The sequence below is a fragment of the Mesoplodon mirus genome (assembly GCF_964341445.2).
Source record: "Mesoplodon mirus genome assembly, chromosome: 18".
Taxonomy (NCBI): Eukaryota; Metazoa; Chordata; class Mammalia; order Artiodactyla; family Ziphiidae; genus Mesoplodon; species Mesoplodon mirus.
In genome coordinates this window covers 55,472,110-55,499,217 of record NC_138994.1, presented here as the reverse complement: position 1 = coordinate 55,499,217, position 27,108 = coordinate 55,472,110, and the positions used below count along the sequence as shown (strand labels likewise).

General features: G+C 40.5%; 1 protein-coding gene across 1 annotated transcript; it reads left to right on the top strand.

The window, feature by feature from the left end:
* The first annotated feature begins 511 nt into the window (after positions 1-511).
* UTP6 (UTP6 small subunit processome component) lies at positions 512-25,113 on the top strand. Its single transcript, XM_082602966.1, has 19 exons — positions 512-696; positions 2,275-2,359; positions 4,785-4,826; positions 5,065-5,157; positions 5,859-5,906; positions 6,363-6,426; positions 8,076-8,194; positions 11,211-11,288; positions 12,203-12,284; positions 12,732-12,813; positions 14,025-14,209; positions 14,751-14,830; positions 15,204-15,281; positions 17,264-17,443; positions 18,256-18,336; positions 18,543-18,652; positions 19,427-19,493; positions 22,113-22,185; positions 23,244-25,113. Exons 1-19 carry the CDS (start codon positions 605-607, stop codon positions 23,399-23,401), a joined length of 1,797 nt encoding a protein of 598 aa, XP_082459092.1. The 5' UTR covers positions 512-604; the 3' UTR covers positions 23,402-25,113.
* Positions 25,114-27,108: the final 1,995 nt, after the last annotated feature.

Sequence of the window (27,108 nt, the reverse complement as noted above, 5' to 3'; positions counted from 1 at the left end):
TTGTTGCAGCAGGCAGCCTCCTTAGTTGTGGCTTGCAGGCTCCTTAGTTGTGGCATGCAAACTCTTAGTTGCGGCACGCACGTGGGATCTAGTTCCCTGACCAGGGATGGAACCTAGGCCCCCGGCATTGGGAGCGCAGCGCCTTAACCACTGTGCCACCAGGGAAGTCCCGGTTTGGTTGTATTTTGGTTCTTGGTGTTGGAAAGCAGAATAAAACGAGACAATATCTTGCAGAAAATGCACTTCACGCCCCTTTCAGGTAACCCCTCTAGACCCGAGGTGATTTTCGCGATCCCAGATCCCGCGCACTGAGCCCCGCCCCCATCCTAGCCCCACCCCTCGACTCCCGTCCTCTTGAGTCCTCCAGAGAAGGGGGCGGTGCTCGCTGCAAACCCACAGTCAGTCGCCAGGGGGAGACAGCGGCTGAAAGAGCCAGGGGTCCCTGTCCAACGGCCAGGCGGCGGAAGCGGAAAAGGCGGGACCTGGGGCGCACGTTACGTCAGCACGTGCGAGCGTCAAGGCCGGGTCGTCGGAATCGAGAGTGGGCTCTTCCTGCGCGTGTTGGCTGTGAGAAGGTCTCTGCCGGGTTGTAGGGTTCGACCTCATGGCGGAGATAATTCAGGAACGCATAGAGGATCGACTCCCCGAATTGCAACAGCTGGAGCGCATTGGACTGTTCAGTCGTGCGGAGATTAAGTGAGAGAGCGGAGGAAGAGGAAGGGCTGGGGCGGGTAGAGAGGGGAGGCTGGGGCGCGTGTGTGGCGGGGGGCAGGGATAGGGGGCACTTGGGTTGTGTTTATATTTTCTAATGTGGTAGAAGCCCATTTCCAGATTCTGATGATGCCCAGAATTAATTTCTCATTCATTGCAAGGTGATCCGTCCATTTACCCCTCAAACATACTGACAGCTCTTCATGGAGGAGGTTTTGAGGCTATAAAGGGGATAAAACCAGGATACCCGCCCGTCAAGAGCTAGCTGCCCTGACACAGTATGGTGGGGGAGACAGACAAGTGAAACATTTTGATCACAGTGCAGCGTACTGTAAGTTGATTGTAGTAGAGTACTGCCCTAGAGATGTGAACAGAGAGCCGTGGGAGCCCAGGAGGAGTAGATAATTCTAACAAGACTTGAAGATGGGGATCATTTAATTCGATTTTATATTTTACCCCAGGGCTTAGCCCTAACAACTAGTATATAGTTGTTACTCATTAATTTGGATAATAGTTTTTAATGGTTTACTGTGACTATTTCTTCATTTTACAATGACTGCGAATGTCGTACTGTGGCTTTGGGAACCTTAAAGTAAACATTTGTTTATGAAACGCAACATATTGTGTACTCTTTAATAAGAGTGAACTCTGTATTTAGTTCATTCCTTAGCTAAATACAGTGAGTCTTCTCCCATAAGCCCTTTGCAGTAGTGGTATAGGTAGAGACAATCTAGGTTTTTTTTTTTCTAATCTACCTGTTGAAAATTCAGAAATAAGAGGAATTTAGGAAAGAAATTTGATTATTATTAAAACCCAAGTGACTTGAATTTGGAGGAAAAGCAATCTCTACCAATACCACATATAAATAAAGTAAAGTACTACTTAACAATATTTACTTTGCTAGTGGGAATGTCAGTGGTCCTGGCAATCGATTGAGGTGATTTTCATGAAAAATCAGGTACATCTTCATGCCCTTAAGACCACAGAAGTCCTGAAACTAGTATGTTGTAAATCAACTATACTTTATAATAATAATAAAAAAGAACACAGAGGTAATTATGTAAGAGGATATGGGGACTTCGCTGGTGGTGCAGTGGTTAAGAATCCGCCTGCCAATGCAGGGGACACGGGTTCGAGCCCTGGTCCCGGAAGATCCCACATGCCGCGGAGCAACTAAGCCCGTGCTCCACAACCACTGAGCCTGCGCTCTAGAACCCGCGTGCCACAACTAGTGAAGCCCGCGTGCCTAGAGCCCGTGCTCCACAACAAGAGAAGCCACCGCAATAAGAAGCCCCCGCACAGCAAGGAAGAGTAGACTCCACTCGCCACAACTAGAGAAAGCCCACAGGCAGCAACGAAGACCCAGTGCAGCCAAAAATAAAAATAAATAAATTTATATTAAAAAAAAGAATATGTACTTGCTTATGAAGGATAATTATTTGGGAATTATATATTTTGGCAAATAGATGTTTCAAATATATTAAAAATAAACTTTAAAAATTCCAAAGTTATTTATTTAACTTCTTGTTTCAAGTGTTACATTTTAAATGGCTTTCTCCTTAGGGCTATCATTAAAAAGGCTTCAGATCTAGAATACAGAATACAGCGAAGAACTCTTTTTAAGGAAGACTTTATCAATTATGTTCAAGTAAGTGAATAATTTTATTACTTTTTAATCCCCTCACAAATTTAAAATCAGTTATAGAATAGTGAGCTTGATGTCAGTTTTCTACAAAATTCTGGAACTGATGATTAGGTAATTTTTTTTTTTTTTTTTTTTGCGGTACGCGGACCTCTCATTGTTGTGGCCTCTCCCATTGCGGAGCACAGGCTCCGGACGTGCAGGCTCAGCGGCCATGGCTCACAGGCCCAGCCGCTCCATGGCACGTGGGATCTTCCCAGACCGGGGCACGAACCCGTTTCCCCTGCATCGGCAGGCGGACTCTCAACCACTGCGCCACCAGGGAAGCCCTAGACAGGTAATTTTTGAACAGGAATAGAGGTAATTTGGTAATAGTGTTGCTCCACTAAGGCTTTGGTCCTTGGCAAACTGAACATTTTTTTCTTCTATAGGGTTAGTAGATCAGAGTCTGCCAAAGACCCAGTGTATCAGGATTTCAGCAAGAGGTTTGATCAATTATGTCTTGTGGGGAAAAATAAAGGAAAGTGAGTTTGATGATAGCACATGGTTAGGAAGTTAATGCTTATGTGCCTGAGGTCTGTCGATTTAGAGAGAGGTGAGGTATGATGCAAGATTCTTCAGTCCTGTAAATGAATGGAAGATTTGAGTGAAGATAAAATATACATGCTTGGGACTTCCCTGGTAGTCCAGTGGTTAAGAATCCGCCTACCAATGCAGGGGACACAGGTTCGATCCCGGGCCTGGGAAGATCCCACATGCCGTGGGGCAGCTAAGCTCGTGCACCACAACTACTGAGCCTGCACTCTAGAGCTTGCATGCTGCAACTCGAGAAAGCCTGCGCACAAGCAACGAAGACCCAACGCAGCACCACCCCCCAAAAAAATAAAATATACACACATACACACACACATGCTAGATCAGTTTTCAGTGGGGGAGAATAATGTGTTGGATGATAAAATCAGGATTCAGAAAGAATCCAATAATAAGATGTTATAAATCTTACACTTTGGGACTTCCCTGGTGGCGCAGTGGTTAAGAGTCTGCCTGCCAATGCAGGGGACACGGGTTCGAGCCCTGCTCCGGGAAGATCCCACATGCCGCGGAGCAACTAAGCCCATGTGCCTCTTACATGTATACCCCCTCTGCCTGCACACAACCATATATACTTGCTATGAGACATAAGTGGCATTTTATATTGAGGTTCTGATTATCCACATTGAAAAAATAAAATTAGATCCCTTCCTCATGCAAAAATAAATGCCTGTGGAATTGATTTAGTTTTCCCACCACATGACACTGTTGCGGTACAACAATAAATTAAGCAGACAGAAATAATGGCCTTGAGGAGCTTACATGTTAGTGGTAAAGTTCCTGGATATATCCACAAGAAGATGTGTACAAGAATATTAATTGCAGCTTTTTGTAATAGAAAAATTGGAAACAAATACGCATCACAGGAGGAAGGATAGGTAAATTGCACGTTTGTATAATGAAATGCTATACAGCAGTTAAAATGAATGGACTTGAATTTTACATGACAGCAGGGATATATCTAAAGTCATAATGTTCAGTAAAAATATGGAGTGATGGGTTCAGTATGATACCAGTTGTATAAAGTTTAAAAGCATTCAAGACAGCATTATAATAAAGTTTGAAGTCATGCTTGTGAACGATAAACACCTGAGTCAAGATCATCATTTCCTCTGGAGAGGGAGAAGAGTGGAATCAGACATGGGGGGCTTTGCCTTTATTTGAAATGTTTTATTTCTAAAAACGTTTTGAATCAAATACAGTAAAATGTAGGCTTTGACATAGCTCTGTGGTAGCTGCATGGGTGTTCTGTATGCTTCAAATATTTCATAAGACAGTTTTAAAATGAAGCATGCGATCTTGTAAGGTTCTGTGCCTTCTGTCTCTAGTAGTCTTCAAGCTTGGAGAGGAATTATATAGTAGTGGTTTTTAGAGAGTCTTAGAGGTTCTCAGTGGTCCTTTGGAGGCAAGGGTAGGGAGAGCCAATTAGGTGCCCTGTTTCAGCTAGTACAACCCTGTTTATCTGCTTTATTTGCTTGTGCGTCAGCTAAAATTTTTGAATGGTTAGTTTCCTAAAAGTTTGAACACACTGTTGTAGACGAGGAAGTTAGATTGATACTGTAAATCTTAGAAGTCTTAGAGTTTTAGTAACATGCTTTCTTTGTATCTAAGATGTTTAGATGCATGCTAATGTATGTATTTTTGAGTTTTGCAGATGTAAGGTGAATTTTTAGTGAATGCTAGACATTTACTGTAAATTAGGTTTCTTGATAGCAAATTATTTTCTGTTTTATGTTCTTGATTTTTATTTACTTTATGGTTTTGACTAAATGCATCTCCTCTATATAGAAGGTTATACATTTTCTTGTTTTCTCTTTTTTTGTATGTTTTTCTTTCATAGTATGAAATCAATCTTTTGGAACTGATCCAGCGAAGACGAGTTGTAAGTAGATGATTTTCTGGAAGTTGGAAAAAAATATAGAATTAAATAGTGTGACTGCAAAGCTAGAACTTGGGTTTGGGAAGTAGTTGGCATTGATAATTGTGTGGTGGTGTGCTCATAATGATACTTGTAATTATTTGCTTTCTCTACCAGTACTGTTTAAAGATCAACTGGGAATGCTGCTTTGGATAAATGGGATTAAACTGAGGCTTTTTTTTTTTTTAATGTCCCTTTTTAGCGTATTGGGTATTCATTTAAGAAGGATGAGATTGAAAATTCTATCGTACACCGGGTACAAGGTGTCTTCCGACGTGCATCAGCCAAGTGGAAAGTAAGTGTTCACAGTGCCCTTAGCTGTAAGGGATGTGAAGATGTGTATTATACGTATTATGAATATGGATATTCAAATGTATGGTTGTGGATTCTTGGGTATCTCAATACTTATTCTAATGATAATATCATGACTTGAAACCACTTATGAAACCATTAAGAAAATTGATCACATTACCTTAGAGTTAGTCTGTGAGGATGATGCTGAAAACAGTGGATTTGATTCATATTTAAGGATCAGAAAATTGTCTGGGATTTGGATATGTCTCTAAATAAAGTACCCCCAGCTGGGGTACTTGGAGGTGGAAGATAAGGTTAGAGTAGGCGCAGCACCTCAGTAACTTGGTTTTCTTCAAGTTTGATTCTGGGACTGGGATATATTATATGGGAAGTACTTTGGATTCTTGGGAATGACAAATTTTAGTTTGTTGCCTCTGATTGAGACCATTTCAGAAGTGCATTGAACAAATTGGATAGATGACAAATTTTGTCTTAGATCATAGTAGGTGGGAGTGGGGGGACGGAACAAGTTGTCATGGTTAAGAGATCTGAGGCGGGTAAGGAACAGCCTAATAGGCTGAGGGATGTGGCACATTGGATTTTCTGAAATCTGCCTCTGTTGCAAACAAAATTAATGAATGCAAAGGTGTATTGTATATAAAATTCAAATTCAGGCAACTTACTCCATTGCTTTTCTTGCAGGATGATGTTCAACTTTGGCTGTCTTATGTAGTCTTTTGTAAGAAGTGGGTGAGTATTGGGCAGCCCTGTCTCAGTCCCTCTTTCCTGCTTTTGGTTAGTCTGCATTTTAAACCTCATACTTGACTACTGAACTCCATGTTTTCTCCAAAGGTGTGTAAGGTTAACAAATGGGAAAAGAACCCAAGAAGGCTGAACTTCAATGTAACAACATTTGCATATTTGAATGACTATATAAATGGCTTCCATATCAGCTGAAAAGAAAAGGGTCTTTATGCATATATGTTCAGTAAAGTTGAAAACATTTTTTAGATATTTAAAATGTTTATGTTAAGTGGTTTAGGTAGAAGAGAACCCTGAATGAATCTGTATTTGTTTATATGTCCTTAGCAATAGCAGATGTCGCCTCATTGGAGTTCACAGTTGGTGAGGGTACAATGCAGATCACTTAGAGTTTAATAGCAGTAACTTTGCTGTGCAGGAAGTAGACTTTTTCTTCTTTTACAGGCTACCAAAGTTCAACTTAGCAAGGTATTCTCTGCCATGTTGGCCCTTCATTCGAACAAGCCAGGTATGGTGAAATCCTTGTCAGTTCTTTTTCTACCTTTTTTGTAGACTCAAGCCATTTTGGAATTTATTTTGCTTGATAAACCTAAGAGAATTATTTTGAGAACTTGAGCATATGAACTTGGCCTCAGCAGTTTTTATTCCTGAATAGCTGCCTCTTAGTTCATCCCTGCTACTGTGAACTAGTTACTGTGCCAGGCGTTCTATCTGTGAGCAAGAAGGACTAAGTTTCTTTTTAGCTGATGGTGAAAGAAACTCTTCAGTCCTTTGAGGGGAATTCTGTTTGGAGGCACTCAAATCTGAGGATTTCAGAAACATAAAGGGGAAAATATTAATATAGATTTTACAAGAGTGATTAGCACAGAGTAGGTACTCAAGTTTTGTGAGAGAAGGACTTCTCTTGTGAACACTGTGTAAGCAGTACGATATTTTATAGTGAAGGTGCTTCAGTGTCTATTCTGGAGTATTAGGTTTACAGCACACGAGACTCAAAATCGGCTACATTTGGCACCGGTTGATTCCGAAGGATACAACAGGACAGTGTTAGTACTGTCAGCCGTTCGGAGGCTTGTCTTTGGTGGGAGGGCATGAGAGCATGGGGGTGGGCAGAGCAGCCACACTGGCGTAGAGGACCCCTGGGTGGGTGCAGCTTCCAGGTATTATATCTGTGAACTGTGGTCAGTTTCAGGAGTCACATGCTCAAGAAAGCCCAGAGCAGTGGCTCTCTACCATTCATAGCCCTCCTCGTCCAGACACAGTTACAAACCGTGGGTCATTTTTACCAAAAGCAATCTTGCCGGGTAATAGCTGATCTTTTTTTTTTTAACATTTTATTGGAGTATAATTGCTTTATAATGGAGTGTTCGTTTCTGCTGTATAACAAAGTGAATCAGCTCTACATATACCTACATCCCCATATCCCCTCCCTCTTGCGTCTCCCTCCCGCCTTCCCTATGAGCTGATCTCCCTGTGCTATGCGGCTGCTTCCCACTAGATATCTGTTTTACATTTAGCAGTGTATATGTGTCCATGCCACTCTCTCACTTCGTCCTAGCTTACCCTTCTCCCTCCCCGTGTCCTCAGGTCCATTCTCTGTGTCTGGTAATCGCTGATCTTTATGAAGTTTCTAGGGAGATAGCTAGAACGTTACCTCAAGGTTAATTTCTTATGTAGAAGGACAAGGGTTTTTTGTTTGTTTGTTTGAAGACTTTATTCCCAGTAGGTACAATAAAAAATTTACTTTAAAAATTGAGTCATTTGAAAAAAACTATCAACTACTTTAAATACAGAGAAAAGAGCAAAATAATTTATTTCACTGACTCTAAGATGCACAATTTTTTCCAGCATTTTAAGACATTAAAAATTTGTATGTGAATTAATGAAGATGTTGACCTTAGATCTGATGGAATAGAGTAACGGGCACATAAGTACCCACAGATGTTAACATTTCCAGATTTGGTTTAGAACACTCTAAATTTTAGATAAAGCAACAATACTTTACAGGTAACCATTAGAAATTCCCTATCTCCTAATCTTCCTCTTTTGGTAAGATTTTAAAAAAAAGATCTTTGGGTATCAAAATTGGAACATTGGTCTTTTCATACCTGACTTGATTACTTTATTGAAATGAAGTCTGATGTTTTTCACTTACAGCCTTGTGGATTATGGCGGCCAAATGGGAAATGGAAGATCGCTTGTCTTCAGAAAGTGCAAGACAACTATTTCTTCGGGCTCTGCGCTTTCATCCAGAGTGCCCGAAACTTTATCAAGAGGTGAGTGTGAACATAAGGTGAGAGAGTCATGTCTTAGTTTGGTGCTCTGGAGACGTATATACTTTATTAAGTTAAAAAGGCTTCGATTTATGGAGACTAGGAATAAGTAGGGGAGCTGCTGGGGAAAGGAGGTCAGAAGAGTATTTCTTGGCCAATAGTAGGTGTTGACTTTGCTCATCTTCCAGGTTTTTAGTGAGAGATTGGAACTCCTACCTGTCCATTACCGTGGGGAGGGATAGGGAACTGGACCCTACCTTTCTTTACTTAAGGGTCAGGGTTCAGCCATCTTTATATCTTTGTATGTATGTATTCATTCATTCATTCATTTATTCCCCTCCCCTTCTCCTGCTCTCCCCTCCCATCCCCTTCCTGCTTCTTTCGGCTTCCCTTGCTGTTTTTCCCACTTTCTTCTCATTCTCTTCATCTAGTTTTCTTGAGATAGATATTTCCTTCCCTTCCTGGTGGACTTATTCCCTCTTAGAGGGGTGCACTAGAGCAATGAATGATAGCCAGACTTAATTTAAAAAAAACCCAACAAATGCTAGAAATGACATATTATTGAAACTGCACCCTTTTCTGAGGTATTTGTCAGAATAAGGGAGAAACTACTGTTGAGCCTTAAAAGGAAAATTAAGCGCTATGTGATGAGGGGGACCCTCATTAAGACCCCTATGTGTGATGGGTCTTAAAGCTAATAGGTTTTGTAGCTGTCTCAACTGTATTTTGGTTTTGTAGTAATTTAATGTTTTATAGCCTTGCGTCCTTTCTCTTCATATTCTGTTAGACAGTTCTTTGTGGCCTTTATTATTTTTGTTGAGAAATATTATAAGAATCAGTCGTCCCTGCTATTAGAGCGCTATTGTATGGTGTTATTGTTTATGTTTTTTGGAGGCTTTCACAATTGCCTAGACTTATATTTTCTAAAATGGAAATAGATTTTTTGCTTATTCTTATCAAAAGTAAATAGAATTTCTTTATTATAAATGGTTCAGAGAAAGCAGTTTTATGAAAAAAGTAACAGAAAAAGTACTCATAATTTTACCTCCCATACTTTTATGCATATTACAGATATTTAAAACAGGCTTTATTCTGAAAAGTGGGATTCTACTACAGATTTTTGTGTTCTATATTTTTTTTTTTTGCGGTACGCGGGCCTTTCACTGCTGTGGCCTCTCCTGCTGCGGAGCACAGGCTCCGGACGCACAGGCCCAGCGGCCATGGCTCACGGGCCCAACCGTTCCGCCGCATGTGGGATCCTCCCGGACCGGGGCACGAACCCGTGTCCCCTGCATCAGCAGGCGGACTCTCAACCACGGTGCCACCAGGGAAGCCCTGTGTTCTATATTTTTACCTAATACATCACGAATATAGTCCCATATTAGTATATATTAATTTATATTAGTGGTATTCAAACTTTTTCATCTTGGGACCCCTTTACAATCTTAAATTACCGAAATCCCCAAGGCTCTTTTGTTATATGGGTTATCTGTTAATTTTTTTTTGAAAATTAAATATTTAATTGAAGTTTAATTTAATTGAAAATTAAAACCAAGAAATCTAAAAATATTCACTTAAAAATAATAAACCCATTACATGTCAATATAGGTTACTTTTTTTTTTTTTTTTTTTTTTTTTTTGCGGTATGCGGGCCTCTCACTGTTGTGGCCTCCCCCGTTGCGGAGCACAGGCTCCGGATGCGCAGGCCCAGCGGCCATGGCTCACGGGCCCAGCCGCTCCGCGGCATATGGGATCCTCCCAGACCGGGGCACGAACCCGTATCCCCTGCATCGGCAGGCGGACTCTCAACCACTGCGCCACCAGGGAGGCCCTAGGTTACTTATTTTTAAATGAAAAAAAACTCTTCTAAAACAAAGTTTAAAGAGAAGAATGGCCTTATTTTACATATTTGCTAATCTCCTGAATATCTGACTGAATAGAAGACAGCTATATTCTCGTCTCTACTTTTGCATTCAGTGTGGGTGATAGCACCCATCATATAGCCTCTGAAAAACCTTAAACTCTTGACAGAATAAGAGTGAAAAAGGCAAATAACATGTTATATTATTATGAAAATAGTTTTAACCTTGTAGACCCCCGAAAGGGTTTTGGGAACCTCTGGATATCTCCAAGTCACATTTTGAGATATACATTATCTGTTCTGATAGTTGCATTTGTTAAAAAAAATAAAGATTTTTATTTTACACTCTAAAAGTAATATGTACTTTGTAGAAAATCTTGGGAAAAAAAGCCAGAAAAGCACAGAAAAGGAAAAAGTATGACTGATTGAGGACAAATACTATTAACATTTCTTCATAGGCTTTTTTCCTGTGCACATTTTTTACATAATGGTAATTGTGTTATATGCAAAATTTTATAGCCAGCTTTAAAAACAAAGTAGAATATCACTAGAATTGTGGTGCACCATTACTAAATTATTGTAACAGTTTTATGGCCGCATCACCAGTCTGCTTCTTTTATAATATATTTTACTTTCCCTACTTTTAGACACTTAGATTGTCTGCGTTATTTGCTCTTATACGCTTGTGTATGAAACTTCTAGGTATTTAGGATTATTTCTTTATGATCGATATCTGGAAGCAGAAATTTTGGGTTACTGAATATAAACATTGTTTTTAAACTTGTCATTTTAATATGTCTTGTAACATAGAATTCAAAGTATTAAAAATTCTGGACAAATCCAACTTTGTATTATGTGTTAACCATATATTTGTATAGAAACATTCAGGAGAGGGAATTCCCTGGTGGTCACAGCGGGGACCTGGGTTCGATCCCTGGTCGGGGAACTAAGATCCTGCAAGATGCATGGCGCAACCAAAAAAAAAAAAAAAAAAAATGCCTTGTCAATGTCAGCTAGTTTCATAACAAGATAGATTGTAACACTCCCTCCACACTTCCCCAGATCTGATATTTATGAGTAAAAAGAGGCATGTTATATATTTCTAATTAAAAAATGATCTCCAAAGGTTTTCAGTTCATTATTTCCCTTCTGTGTTAGTATTTTAGGATGGAGCTGATGCATGCTGAGAAATTGAGGAAGGAAAAGCAAGAGTTTGAAAAAGCCAAGATGGATGTGGTAAGATCCTAATGTATTGTCACTTGTTAACAAGATACAGTGTTTTGAACCTGCTTAGGAGTAACAGAAAATCTTGAGGAGCACTGTTCGTGACTTGCCGGTCTGCCCGTGGCTGGCGGGTTCCATTCCAGTGCCACAGCAATGCCAGCACCACGTGACTGACTGCCTGGTGGCTCTTGGTTTCAGGTCTTGGAGACAAAGTGGGAATAAAAAAGAAAACCTTTAGAATGTACTTTTCTTTCCAACTTAATATTTTGAAACTTTTAAATGTCTTGCATTGATTTAATTAAAATGGGCTTAGTAATAAAAATGGAATTTTGTGCTTTAAAAATAGACATTTGGACTAATTGGAGTGGTCCTTGAAATTATTACTGATGGAATGGCTACATACTGTTCTTTATGATCTCATTAAAATGATATATGTGAATGGGTCAAAGGAGCTCAAGAAAGGTTGTGAAACGTGTGATTCCTAGCCTTCTTTCTTTTCCTTTTTATGTAATTTTTTACGTGACAGAGTAAGTTTAAAGAAACAAGTTTGAGAATATTAGAGCTGAAAAAGGAACTTCACTATCACCTGTTATTGTGGTTCCCAGCTCTGAACTTTTTTATCCAAATAAAATCTTACACAGAAGGGTGAACGTGGCATGTAAAACTTGACCTATTCTGGTCTAGGTAGAGAGTGAGGCCTTAAGCCGTGTAATCTTGCTACAACTCCAGGAGCCTGAGAATACAGTTGGAAGATCAGTGATCTTATTCAAGCTGTACATTTTACAAGTGAGGGAACTGGCCCAGAGAGAGACGTGATTTGCCAGAGGTCATGTGGCACAGGTAGTCTAGGATTGTTAATTTTCATTCTAGCGCTATTTCTACTTACTGGCATTACCTGTTCAGTTGTTTAATATCATACTCTTTAGGGGAATCTCGAGTATGCTGAAGAAATCCTTATGGGCGAGTTGGCAAGGATCATCTACAAAAATTCTGTAAACATAATTAAAAGTAGGTATCCTTTGAAAATTTATTTATGGTGGGAAAGTGAAACATTCAATTTATAATGAGGAACCTTTAGCCTATTTTGAAAATTTCTGTTAGAATGTGTATAAAACTCTGATTGTAGGAAATAGTGTCCTGATTCTTTCAGAAAAGGCTTATTTCCCCTTAGATTATAACTGAACATTTCAATAAGTTTTTGAGTACTTAAATCATGTGGGGAGTTGAAAAGAATAAATGATTTAGTACATTCTTTTGTGTCCTAACGATGCTTAGAATAAAGTCTTTAATGAATACTCAAATATTAATAATGACTTTGCTTGTATAGTGGGACCATGGGTGATTTTTTTGTTTTATCTTACTTCCCGCTTTATAAAAAAACCAAAACTAACTCCAGTACTTTAAGAAAGTGCTCCTTTAGAGTCTTACTCCCCTCCCCCGCTTTTTAACTTTTAGGTGCAGAATTTCATGTGTCACTGCTTTCAATTGCACAGCTATTCGACTTTGCCAAAGATCTGCAAAGAGAAATTTATGATGAGTAAGTAAAATAGTGGAAAAGTGAATATGTCTGTTTTGATCTTGTGGTAAAGTTTTGAAGTTGGATATTTAGGAAGGGGGAAAGAAGATACCATACAAAATCCTTGGAAGAAAGCTGTTTTAGGACTATTGTATAGTATTTTATGTATACATAAAGTATTTTTGGAGAAGTTGTTTGACTCACTTACTGGCTTCCCTTGGGAAATAGTTTGCCTTTGTTCAATAAGAAATATGTCCTATGGCTTATATAAAAATCTATATTCCTGCTTTCCTGGCATGTCTTTTGTCCTTAAGGTGAGAGTTGTACTCATGAATGTTTATAGTTGAGAGCTGCAGGTAATCAGACATTATTCTTTTTTAAAATTTATTTATTTAATTTATTTATTTTTAACTGCATTGGGTCTTCGTTGCTGCGTGCGGGCTTTCTCTAGTTGTGGCGAGCAGGGGCTACTCTTCGTTGTGGTGCACGGGCTTCTCATTGCAGTGGCTTCTCTTGTTGCAGAGCATGGGCTCTAGGCGCGCGGGCTTCAGTATTGTGGCACGTGGGCTCAGTAGTTGTGGCTTGTGGGCTCCAGAGCATAGGCTCAGTAGTTGTAGCACACGGGCTTAGTTGCTCCGCAGCATTTGGGATCTTCCTGGACCAGGGCTCGAACCCACGTCCCCTACATTGGCAGGTGGATTCTTAACCACTGCGCCACCAGGGAAGCCCCAGACATTATTCTTTTAACGTCTGGTTATATGGTTGAATAATTATTTGCAGCCTACCTTGTGGCTACTTCACCCTTAATAGGACTCTTACTTTCATAGGAGATAAGAGAGAACTGGGATCAGTTTGTTCTGTGGATACCTTTAGGGTATCCTTCTATTAGAGAAAATCAAGAGTCTAGATATGATAAGGTTTTCTTGGGCTTGAGAACCAGGTATCTTGTCAACATACCTGCTGGTTTGACTTTGAGAGCTAACCTACAAGTTAACATTTGTGAATGATGTCTGAAACAATCTGAAACTAACAAGTGTGTGACAGCTCTGATCCATTGACAACATTTACATAGTGAGGGTGAAGACATCTGGGAAGCCTGTTGGGAGATGATTCTTTTGGTGCTGGAATTGTTAAAGGGGTGTCCTGGGTACATTTTCAGAGCATTGGGACTGTCTCTCTGTTTGATGTTCTGAGTTAGTCTCATGTCCTAGGTTGATGTCAGTATTTTTCAGCCTTCAGGCTCTGCATACAGACGACCCCCTCACTTGGGATTATGTGGCCCGGCGAGAATTAGAGATCGAGTCACAGCCAGGAGAAGAGCCGCCCACAACGAAACAAACCAAAGTGGCAGAGGTGGGCCGCCGGGAGGAGAGGTGCTGTGCTGTGTATGAAGAGGCGGTGAAGACTCTGCGTACAGGTGAGCTTCACCAGGCCCTGTGTACTGAGGAGTAACGGTGTTCCTGAATACGAACCTGAAGCTCCATTCCCATGACCAGAATCCATTTCTGGAACCTCTCTGTGGTAGTTTACAGTGTGCCTGGCTTTTCCAACTTGTTCTTTCTCTTTTATGACCTTCCTCGGTAGCTGTGGCATTTGTTCATTTATTTGGGGAAATAAATGATACTTAGGATGTGATCATTCAGAAGGTTGTTTCATTCTCATTACTTAATTATCTTCTGTTATAGATTTACTTGATAATTTTGAAATACTGGAAAATAAAGGTAAAGGGTGCATGACATGGATAAGACTTTTAATTTTTGTATTTATGTCACTACTCAGTTGTTTGCCCTCAGTATTTGAGATGTTTGATAGGCTGTAATCAGAATAACTTATATTTTTCATCAGACTAGTTTAAACCCTTCCTCAGAGGAGTTTTCCCTTTAAAGAAAAGATGTACGATGACTGTTCAACTAAAAGAATTGCTGGTCTGATCAACATAATCTCTCTGATTTTTCCAGAGGCCATGTGCAAATGTTACATCAACTTTTGCATGGAAAGGTTTGCTAAGAAGACAAGCAGTCGGCTCCTCAGAGAGAAGGTATTGACTTTGTTATGTGGTTACAGTGGCTGACTAGAAAGTGTCTTCTGAAAGATGAACATAGGCACAGGTTTTGGGGCTCTGAGACAGCTTCCGAGAACTTGTTGCATAACCACGCTTTGTCCTGTGAGTGACCTGTCATTCTGAAGGTCTGAGTCTGCTTTGCCCTAATTCTGGCCACCAGGTAAGGAGGTCCTCTCTTGGCTGGGCTGTGCTTGGGGCCACTGCCCAGATCATGTAATCATAAGCGAAACCACCTCCGTCCCTTCTTTCAATTCTCAGAAAGGTGTAGAACTGCTTTCGTTCCTGTCAGAGGCCAAAGACCCCTGCTGGGAGCTTTGTGATGAACTGAGAGATTTTTTTCTGATTTCAGAGGCTGGAAAGAACCATGGTTGCATTCAGGAAGGCACATGAGCTCAAACTTGTACCAGAATTCCAGTACAAGCAGTGGGTAAGGACCTGGACACATTCAGTGTCAATTACACGTACTGAATTCTGGTTGATTCAGGCTGGTGTCCTGTGTTTTAATGTCGTTTTATGACTAAGCACATTTGGAAGATTGGCATGGTAGATGTAGAGGGTGTTTATTATTTGGCTATCAGTATTCAGTGTGTACCAGAAATGAAATCTGTACCAGTAGAGGGAGGAATATTGTAATACATAGTGGAAAACACTCAGAACAGAGTCACAACTGGGTGTATTTTTGTTTGTCCATCCATTCGTGTTTTCCTGAACCTATGCTTGGCTCAGATTAACCGTTGGTACAATAAAGACAAATTAGCTGTGTTCAGTGTTTTAGAAGCTGACATTCTAGTAAGAGGCATGTTAACCCATCCTTATACTCTGAAGTGGGTAAGGATTATTATATAGAGACCGGAATAATGTAGTGTGGGAATACACAGGTCTAGGCTGGGTTTTGTGACTTAATAGGTAGGTAATGGGCAAACCACTTAACCCTTCTGAGTTGGTTTACTTGATTTTAGGATAATGATAGTGATCTTTGTTTTTGCCACCTCACAAAGTTGTTGAGAGCATTCCATGAGATGGTGAATGTGTTAATGTATTTAAATACTTTCTTAGTGGAAAAAAAAAGGACAAAAATCTTTATATTTATTGAATGCCTTTTATTTGTATAACTCTTAACCTCTTTTGATTTATATAATTTACACAATTTTTATGTAATTGCAGTTAATGTCTTGCTGTTTTATACTGTGTTGTACTGTTTTTACATTAACATTTTTTCTATACTTTATATGTAGATCGACATTAACTATTGATATATATTAATAGCGTATTGTATTGTACCACGACTGGGTACCCTTCTTCCATTATGGAATCTATCTGTGAAAAATCCCAGGTCTGATGAGTTCAGCTGCTCTGTTGGAGCTACTGAATGCTGCTGACAACAGTCCGTCCCACCCTGTAAATTCAGCTGGGCGTGGCTTAGAGTGCCTTGGCAGTCCTGCTCTCTTTCCATTATTAGTTTCTTTTGGCATTCTGAACTTGGATTTCCTTTCGGATCCAAGCTTTCTATCATCTTCAGCTTCTTGCACATGCTGGTGGGAGAGGCTTCTCTTTTCCTGGGGATCTCTGCTTTCACCTAATGCCTGTTCTTCCTTAAGTCTTAGTATAGATGGGGCTTCCTTTCTGGGAGTCCTTTCTCATCACTGCCAAAGATTCTGTTGGGTGCTTCTGCTTTGTACTCCTGTAGCATACGATTCTTTTTCTGTGATGGTACGTATCAGACTCTCTGCTACTAAATTGGAGGCACTGTGGGCAGTAGGGAATGCACCTGACCTCCTCATTATTGAATCTAGACTGTATAGCGTGCAATTAACATACTTGCTGAATGAATGGATTATATACTGCCATTTACTTGCTTTTTCACAGTTTTGTAGAATTGGATTGGTTTTAGGTTTTTCTTTCCCTGTTACAGTAGTGTGGACAGAAGCATTTTTAAACAGATATTTCCTCCTGTTCATTTATTTGTTGGGTCATATTTGTTAGAGTAAAATTCCCAAGTTTGTGCATGAACGGTCTCATGACTCTTTTCAGAAAAATGGGTACCAGTTTATAGTGTGCCCAACTCTGTTTGAATGAATAAACTTGTTTCTTTACCATCCCACAAATACTGGTGGTGGATGTGGGTTTTATTATAGTGAACTATTTTATTAAAAATACAACTTTCAACCTAAATTATTTAGGCCATCTGCTTTTCACTTATGTTTTTTTGATAGCCCTTGGGGATAGGAACAGGGAATGGAGGAGAAATTCCAAATTTTTTACTTTGTGCCTGTTTGGCCACCATGGTGAAAGGTTTAGTAGAAAGGCTGTTGAATCTATTGCCTCACATGAGGTCTTTATTTGTCCCCATTTTCATAGATAATGTAGCTCTCAGTAGATACTTTTCCAATGACCCTTTGTCTTATCCAGAGCGAGTTGTTGCTGCACCATGACTTCCTTACGGAAGCTCTGGAGGTGGCAGGAGCAGGGATGGAATTGTTCAGAGGCTCCGTGATGATGTGGCAGGTGAAGCTGCAGGTGCTGATTGCCTCAAAGAGCCCTGACGTAGCCATGCTTTTTGAAGAAGCCTTTGTGCACCTGAAACCCCAGGTCTGTGAGTTGTGTCTTTTGTATTTCATTCTGTTTGAGAAACCTTTTAAGGCTGCAGCCAAAGCTCATTTGGAGTAGACTTTTGTCTAAGGAAAGCTGGCCCCAGAGTACATTTGTGATGATGGTTCAGGGATCATGGGTGGAAGAATTACTTCCATTTACCAGCCTATTTCTAATTCATTATTTGAAAGTCGACTAAATTATGTAAACTTTTCTATTCCTGTTTATATATCTTATAAGTGAGAAATACTAATAGAATATTATTTCTAAACTTTAAAAGACTAAACCTTAAAACTTTGCAGTGAATCTTTTATACTAGTAGGAAAAAGATATTCCAGGAGTTAAAATAGGGGGAAAAAAACCATAGTTACTTTACCGCTCATTTGTATGTGCTGCTGGGACATGAACAAAGGCTAGATAGTTCAGCCTAGATTAGTCAGCACTTGTGTTGTGGTCCTACACAGCAGAGACGTGACCTGGGGTTGCTTGGGTCTGACTAGTTTTGGGTTGTTAAGTGCTTAACTTACTGATAATTGATGATAATAACTTTAGGCAGTATTCCCCAACAGGGGAAGTAGAATTAACAGGAGAGTATTGCTTTGGGCAACGGGGTCCGAAGGCTGTCTGTGTTCCGGTGTGCCATTCCTGCCAAGCACTGAGAGTTCCGTACAGTGGGGCAGACTGGGAATGACTCTGTATTGCACATATTGATTATCTCAGGAGGAACCTGTCTTTATAGTGACTAGTTTTCAGAGCATAGTGCTAAGATGTCATTTTCTAACCTTTTTTTTTTTTTTTTAAATTGTGAGCAGACTTGTCTGCCATTGTGGATTTCTTGGGCAGAGTGGAGTGAAGGTGCCAAAAGCCAAGAAGACACTGAAGCAATCTTTAAGGTACAGGTCCCCTGTTGTAAGTCTTGTGTGTGGGTGAACGAGCAGATAGCCCTGCTAGTTGGCTAGCTTTCAAAGGGTTATTTCTAAAGCAGGTGCTCCTTTTAAAGCACTGTTCATTGCATGGCCTGGGATGGTTTTGGGAAAATTTGTTTTGATACGTAGACATTTCCTCATGTAGCTTGTTTCTCTTTTCTTTTAAATTTTAGAAAGCTGTCTTAGCTGTCACGGGTGGCGACTCAGTCACTCTGAAGGATAAGTACCTGGATTGGGCTTATCGAAGTGGTGGCTACAAAAAGGCCAGAGCTGTGTTTAAAAGGTACTCACAGACACGCATAGCTATTATGAGTCTCTCAACCCCCTTCTCAGCCCCTCGTACCCAGATTATATGAATCACAAATAGATGGAGGAATAAATCCAAGAGCTGTTTAGTTCATACCCATTGTGGAAATTTTTTTAAAAAGAGAGAGGTAACTAATAATTCATTGTAATCCTATCATCAAGAGAAAAAGCGTCTTAATGTATCATTTTAAAATTTGTTTTTCACATACCTGAGCTTACGCTATAATCGCACGTGGTGTACCACTTTTATTGATGAACATTAGACTGGCCTTTTTCCTACCAGTTACAATTCTTCATCAATAACATTTATTAAAAACAGCTATATGATATACCACCCTGTGGACATGCCATGATTTATTTGGCCACAGTAACTGCTTTGATAAACCTTTGTGCCCAAATATTATTTGTCCATATTGGAAATTATTTTCTTAGAATATGTTCTTAGAAATGGAGTTCTTGGTCTCCTTCAAAAAGACCTTGAGATGAAGGAGAGGGAACTTAAAACCCTGAGAGTGAGAAAGAAGAGAACAGGGAAAGAACTGGGTAGGTGTTTGGTGGTGGTGAAGAGTAAAGGCACTGGAGATTGAAAATGGTGAGTGACTGGTGGCCAGGTCCAGTCGCTGTGCTGAACTGCAGCCAGGACTTTATCCAGCTACGTGTGGCGGAGGCACTGGCGCAGGTGTTTATATTCATGCGATGTAAGAGGCTTTCTTCACTGTGGAAGATAACGGTTCCCCCTGTTCCTTTTTAGTTTACAGGAAAGCCGTCCATTTTCAGTTGATTTTTTCAGGAAGATGATCCAATTTGAAAAGGAGCAAGTAAGTGTCCTGTCTATGCACTTTTTGTCTGGGAAAATGGATTAGTGCTAACTAATCTATGGCAGCATTTTGTTATTTAAAAAGCTCTCGTTATAATACAGTATAATTTCTGGTCCCTTCCTCCAACCCCTTTTTCATAGATGTGGTTTTAGGAATGGTAATCAAGCAAAGAAGAAAAGGTACATGTCTGGAAACTAGACAACTCAGATGTCACCTCTTACAGGAAGTCCTCCCTGCCAGGCTGTGTGAGGTGCTGCTTTTCTGCCTCCAGTGCCCTGTCTGTCTCTTGTTTTGGGTTGTGAGGTAGAGAGTAGGCACTCATAACTGTTTCTGGTGTTTTTAACTGAACTTGTGAATGAGAAAAAATACAGGAAAGTGTCAGTTAAAAAAAATTATACGTGAAAATCCAAATATATCTGTAATCCCCTCGCAATAACACAACCGATCATATTTATTTTTATTTTTGTTGTTTTCTTTAATCCTCATTTACATACATGTGCACAGTTTTGTGACGTTTTATTTCTGACTTACGTGACATGTGGAGGTTCTCACTTTTTTTCCTTAACATCATTTTGTAAACACATTCTTGTGTTTTTACCTGGCATCATTTTTAATGGTTGTTGTATTCTTAAACCTGTAGTTTTCTTAACCATTCCATTAGGTTTAGGTTGTTTCTAGATTTTTTGATATTGAAAAACAGCGCTGCAAGCATTTTGCTTATATAGTTTTTTTTTTCCTTCTCTTTTGAGGACTGGAGATACTGGCTTTTTTTTTTTTAATAAGTTTATTTATTTATTTATTATTTATTTTGGCTTCATTGGGTCTTCGTTGCTGTGCGCGGGCTTTCTCTAGTTGCAGTGAGCAGGGGCTACTCTTTGTTGCTGTGCGCGGGCTTTTCATTGCAGTGGCTTCTCTTGTTGCGGAGCACGGCCTCTAGGCGCATGGGCTTCCGTAATTGTGGCATGCGAGCTCAGTAGTTGTGGCTCATGGGCTCTAGAGCGCAGGCTCAGTAGTTGTGGCGCACGGGCTTAGTTGCTCCGCGGCATGTGGGATCTTCCGGGACCAGGGCTCCAACCCGTGTCCCCTGCACTGGCAGGCAGGTTCTTAAACACTAGACCACCAGGGAAGTCCCTATACTGGCTTTTTAAATGGTTCTTTACATATTGCCAGATAGTTCTCTGAAAGTTATACTTATTTATAGTGATAATCACCATATATATATATATATATATATATATATATATATATCAGTATACCTGTTTCCTCCATACCTTCTCCAAGTGTTCAGTTTTGCCTTCTCTCTTTTATTTTGGTGTTTTGATTGGTGTTTATTTTTTTACTTTTTTTATTTGCCACACTGTGCGGCATGCAGAACTTCCTCGACCGGGGATTGAACCCATGCCCCCTGCGGTGGGAGCGTGGAGTCTTAACCACTGGACCACCAGGGAAGTCCAGGGATTGGTGTTTATTATTCTTATTTGAATTTTGAAAAATTAACAATGAGGTTGAACTCTCATTTTCATAGGTTTGACCATTGTGTGGGTCAGTGATCTGTTCTTGTCTTACAGTATAGGACTTAGTCTAGCATAATAATTCATAGCCAGGCTTTGGATTAATAACACAATGGTTATGTGCCTTGGGCAGGTCACTTAATTCTAAGCTGCTACATCCTTATCTGTAAAGGAGGTTGGAATACCTGTTCCAGGGGTGTGAGGGTTACAAGGCCAAGTGGGAGACTGGATGGAAAGGACTTTGCACAGTTCCATGCACACTATGAGCCCTTCGCAAAGTGTGATTCTGTTTTTCATGCATGTGTAAGATGTGAGGTTAAACTGGCTTGTTATAAAATAGTACAGTCTCAGCGAAGAGAAATTGGAATGAGGAAATAGTTATTTGACTACACAAAAAGATTTTTAAACTGAAGATGTTAATTAATCTGCTTTGAAAATGAAACAGAGAATACGTTTAAATGGAAGTAGAGGTGAAGAATTAACATTTATTGATTGTAAAGTTAGCACTGTCTACTCTGCTTGGTGCATAATTCATCAGCATTTTAACTGAATCCTTGTAGTTGTCCTAAGAGATATTATTGTCCTCATTTTATGGGTGAGGAGACTTTATGGTCTGTCTGATGGGTTCACAAAACTTCCTGAAGTTCATATAAGTAGTATTTATATATGTTTTGCCTTGATATAAAAAGTTTTAAGGTGGGTATGGCTAACATGTGCCAGAGCCCAGATATTCAAAGGAAGAAATCCCTTACCATAGGGAATAGAACCTTCCCCATTTATTTATTTAAATCCTGCTCCTCCCTCAGGGCTTTCACATATATTTTCCCGTGGAGGTGCCCATGTTCCCCCAGGTGAGAATTAATTAGGCTTTTTCCTTGCCACCAGAACAAAGTGCTTTTATCACTGTTTGGCGTTTACTTCACTCTGCCGTGTAGTGTCTTTGACTTTTCTCTGGATAAGTTCAGAGTCAGGCTGTGTTCATTTAAACCTATGTCTCCTCCCCTTCAAATGCCTAATAGTTGATAGCTGCTTAACAATACGTGTGAAATGAATTTGTGACGTTATAAATTAGGCTTTTGAGGCAAGATTGTCTGATTATTTTTGTTAGGAATCCTGCAAGATGGCGAACTTAAGAGAATATTATGAGAGAGCTTTGAGAGAATTTGGATCCGTGGATTCTGGTAAGTAAACTTCAGTTATAGACACATGGGTCTGTTTGCATGTGTGGTCTGTAACCTATGATGGTTAGAATAGTGGTTCTTAACTGCTTTGGGGTCATGGGCCTCTTTGGGGATAAAACTTGGCATCCTTCCCCTGCCTCCTCCCTCACTCAGTGCATAAATGCTGGCAGACGTAATTTTGCTTATAATTTCAAGTTCACAAGCCCAGGTATCCATGGGTCTTCTGTTAAGAACTCTGGACTAGAAGGAGATTCGTTTGGTTTGGTTTTCTTGAAAAATGTGATATTTGTAAGGAAAAGGTTAATAATGTAGGTCAGAACAAAATGGGGTGGGAATTACAGCAGAAGGGTAGTGGGATACTAATTGACAAAGATTGTCATGGGCTGTTGCCACATTGTCTGTGTCTAATTTATAGGACTTGTAAAACATACTTCTCGGTGTAGGTAAGTCATGTAAAGTCTGTTTACTTGTGAACTCAAAAACTGACATGTAGAGTTGTTAAACTCAGGTTTAAAATGATGCATTAGCTTTTTCAAGGTTTCAGCAGACCTTCTGGTGAAATGAATGAATATGGCATTTTTACTAACCCAAACAAGTTTTATTAAGCAGGCTGACAAGGTCCTAATGAACTCATTGAGGTCTGTTTCACCTTGAAAGAGACGCAGCAAAATCCTCCCTCTACAATATTTAGTATTTTTGAGTTTATGAAATATATAGACTGTCATGATTTTTTTTTAAAGTGAAAGCAGTTTTCTTGAGAGATACACATTCTATAGTAGAATGTGGGCTGTGCCAGAAGCTGAGAGCACTAGACTGTCACAATCCAAGTGAAGATTTCTACTTTAAAAAAAAAAAAAAAAAAAGGCTTTGAAATACCATAGTGTAAAGAAGCTGAGAGAGGTACTGTTTTACATAGGGTTCTAGGAAAATAACAGCAAGAAGTTAAGTTTCTTAGAAATCTTGCATTGAATTGATATTAAATAATTAAGTTTATGTAGTAAAGCCTTGTCAGTTACCTAATTGTATGTTTACAGTAATTTTTGGGGTTCCCTTTAAAGATCTTTGGATGGATTACATCAAAGAAGAATTGAACCACCCCCTTGGTAGACCTGAGCACTGCGGACAGATCTACTGGCGAGCCATGAAAATGTTGCAGGGAGAGTCAGCAGAGCTGTTTGTAGCTAAACATGCTGTGCACCAGGCCGGCCAGTTGTGAAAAGAGGAAGAACACAGCCAACTCTGAAATAGTGTTGTAAGCCCTCTGCATAGTTTTGTATTATGCATTCATCTGCAGTTTGCTGAGATGGCAGACGAGGTGGTGTCTGATTTTGAGACATGCTTTAATTTTGTTAATGTGCTAATCTTTAATGCCAGAAAAGAGAGCTGCTGTTTAGTGGCCAGAGGCCAATTGTTGAGGCCAGACCTACCATAGGTCCTAAATGTTTTCCAAAATACATGGAAATCGTATCACTGATCTTCTTTTATTACCACCGGTCAAACTTGAGTATCTCTAATCTACACCCAGGGGTCAGTTAAGATAGAGAGGAAAGTACAATTCTGTTTGTTTATTGCCTCTTTATTATAAAAGCATATGTGGTATGCGTTTGTTGTCGAAAATATGGGCGGAATAGAATAATGTGGAGAAGAAAATAAAAGCATCCTGTCATTTCATCATCTGGACTAAAATCACTAATTTGATTTCCTTTATGAGAATTGGATTTATACTGTTAGATCATTTACTCATTCATTCATTCATTGAGTGCCCATCATAGGAAAGAAGAGAAGCTTTTGGGGATGGAGGTAAGGGTTGGAGGAACAGAGCTGGATGTCCTGAGTTGGTTGAAGCAGCAGAGAAGGGTGCTGGGTATTGGGGGAAAAGTTGTCCTTTAAGAAGATTTAAGCGATTATAAAAGCGTGTTCTATCTCTGGGACCGATCTGCGGAGAAATGTTTACATTGGGGAGGCCCAGCAACAAAAGAAGGGCAGGGGTAGGGAGTAACTCAGAAAGAGAAGGGCGTCAGAGGCGAGGATGGAGGATGGCTTGGAGTAGAGAGGGGCGTTCTGGGAGCAGGGGAGGCAGCTGTTTGAATTGTACGCCCTGTAACTTAACATGATGATATGCTGTCGCTGGGAGAAGCATTCAGGTCAGTTTTACTTACCATTAGGTTTCCCTTACTATTATGTTATTTTTCCATGTCATTAAATAGCCTGAAAAAGATTTAATGAATTCAGAACGTGCCATTGTACAGATGAGGCATGACTTATTTTACTAATCCCCTCTGGTTGGACCTTGTCATTTCTAATTGTTTCTTGTAAGTACTGTTGGTGAAGATTCTGGTAAATCTTTGTTAACATCCCTGGTTATTTCTTTAGGAGACTGACATCTGACAGTAGAATTACTGTATTAAGGGAAGTAACTGTTTTAAAGAATATTGATAAGTATTGCCAATTTGCAATGTATGAAAATACTTTCAAGCACTGTGGGTATTATATTTCTTACCTTTACCATTTTAATAGGGGGAAATGATATATCCTTGTTTTAATGTGCATTTCTTTGATATCAGTGCAGTTAATGCATTTTTCCTGGCTCTCATGTCTTTTCATGTTTGACTATTTTTTGACCTTTTTTTTTTTTTTTTTACTAATTTATAAGAGTTTTTTATGTACTAAGAATAGTAATCTTTAGTTCGTCTCTTCTTTTTTGCAAAGAATTTGCCCCCAGCTTTTTTTTATGTGGTGTTTTTTGAGGTCCAGAGGTTTTGTATATATGATTTCTATCGTTGAAAACCCTGCCTCTTGCTGAGGACAACTCAGTATTTTTTCCCCCATGCAGTTAACTAAATTTTCCACCACACCGTTTGTAGCCATTTTTGTCTCTGCTGATTTGTAATACTACCTTTATTATATATTAAATTCCTATGAATATTAGAGTCTATTTTAGGGCATCTTTATTATGAGCTTTTGTACCCAAAATGGTGTTTGTGTGTCATTTGTTTTAAAATAAGAAAAATCTCCTCTTTCTCCGCTCCGTTAAGTCCCAGGAAGTTCAACATTTAAATCCTTAAAGGGCTTTTTTATTTTAGGAAAGAGATACATGTTGCACATAAGAGATGAGAGTAAAGAGGGTGGTGGGTGATTCCTTAAAGCAGCAGTCCCCAGCCTCTTTGGCACCAGGGACAGGTTTTGTGGAAGAGAGTTCTTCCACGGATGGGGGCAGGGGCGTGGTTTGGGGATGATTCAAGTGCATTACATTTATTGTGCACTTTATTATTATTACATTGTAATATATAATGAAATATTTATGCAGCTCACCATAATGCCGAATCAGTGGCATCCCTGAGCTTGTTTTCCTACAACTAGATGGTCCCATCAGGGGGTGATGGGAGACAGTGACACGTGAAGTGTGTGGCTTATGTCCAGTCCAGTAAGATGCAGCTTGTCACTTGCCACTCACTGATAGTTTTTTTTTTTTCTTTTTTTTTTTTTCCGGTACGTGGGCCTCTCACTGTTGTGGCCCCTCCCATTGCGGAGCACAGGCTCCGGACGCGCAGGCTCAGCGGCCATGGCTCACGGGCCCAGCCGCTCCACGGCATGTGGGATCCTCCCGGACCGGGGCACGAACCCGTGTCCCCTGCATCGGCAGGCGGACTCCCAACCACTGCGCCACCAGGGAAGCCCTCTGATAGGGTTTTTGGGGTTTTTTTTTGCGGTACGCGGGCCTCTCACTGTTGTGGCCTCTCCCCTTGCGGAGCACAGGCTCTGGATGCGCAGGCTCAGCGGCCATGGCTCACGGGCCCAGCCGCTCCGCGGCATGTGGGATCCTCCCGGACCGGGGCACGAACCCGCATCCCCTGCATGGACTCCCAGCCACTGCACCACCAGGGAAGCCCTCTGATAGGGTTTTGATATGAGCCTGCAAGCAACTGATTTATTACGGTCTCTGTGCAGTCACACCTCTCTGCTAATGAGAATCATATTTGCAGCCGCTGCCCAGCGCTAGCGTCACCACCTCCGCGCCACCTCAGATCATCAGGCGTTGGATTCTCATAAAGAGCGCGCAACCTAGATCCCTCGCATGCGCAGTTCACAGTAGGTTCCTATGCAAATCTAATGCCGCTGCTGCTCTGACAGGAGGTGGAGCTCAGGTGGTAATGCTAGCGATGGGGAGCGGCTGTAAACACAGGTGAAGCTTCGCTCGCTGGCCCGCTGCTCACCTCCTGCTCTGTGGCGCGGTTCCTAACAGGCCACGGACTGATACTGGTCCGTGGCCCGGGGGTTGGGGACCTCTGCCTTAAAGCAAGGCTATGAAGGTGGGTCACCCTGGGGTCATCACACCCTGTACCCGGTTCTCACCATTGCAGGTAATGAAAATGCATGTAGCCAGTTGACCTAGAGCTGCACTGTTAGGGTGGCTTCCAGCCACGTGTGGGAACTTAAATGTATCGAAATTAGATGATTCAGTTTCTTGTTTACACTGGCCACATTTTCAAGTGTTCAACCAGCTGCATGGTTACCATACTGAACATCACAGATAACAGAACTTTTATTTCCACCATCAAATAAGGTTCTATTGGACACGACCTAGATCCAGTTAGATTTGGGGAAACTAACTCATGGGTCAGAACAGAACACACATTGATTGGTCACATTCTCTTCCTTGTAGGAAAGTCTACGTAGAGAAAAAAATGTATGAACTTTTAGGCTAAATTTTTTCAAATGTGTATGTATAAACAACACACTCTTTGAGGGAGATGAAGGAATAGGCTAATGTCTCAGATTGTCATAAGGTGGCCTGGTGAGCAAGGACTCCCAGCTTCCAGCTTTTCTGCTGTTTAAAGGTTAACATGAATATCACACCTTGAACAGATTTGTTATTGGAGATCAGACAGTGCAGGGAAGGGCAGGGAAAGCTGTCGTTAGAGT

Excerpts from the sequence above, each read along its gene's own strand:
- UTP6 (XM_082602966.1), top strand. The coding sequence starts at position 605 with ATGGCGGAGATAATTCAGGAACGCATAGAGGATCGACTCCCCGAATTG. Across the intron at positions 697-2,274 it reads TTCAGTCGTGCGGAGATTAA|GGCTATCATTAAAAAGGCTT; the intron begins GTGAGAGAGCGG and ends CTTTCTCCTTAG. Across the intron at positions 18,337-18,542 it reads ACACTGAAGCAATCTTTAAG|AAAGCTGTCTTAGCTGTCAC; the intron begins GTACAGGTCCCC and ends TTTAAATTTTAG.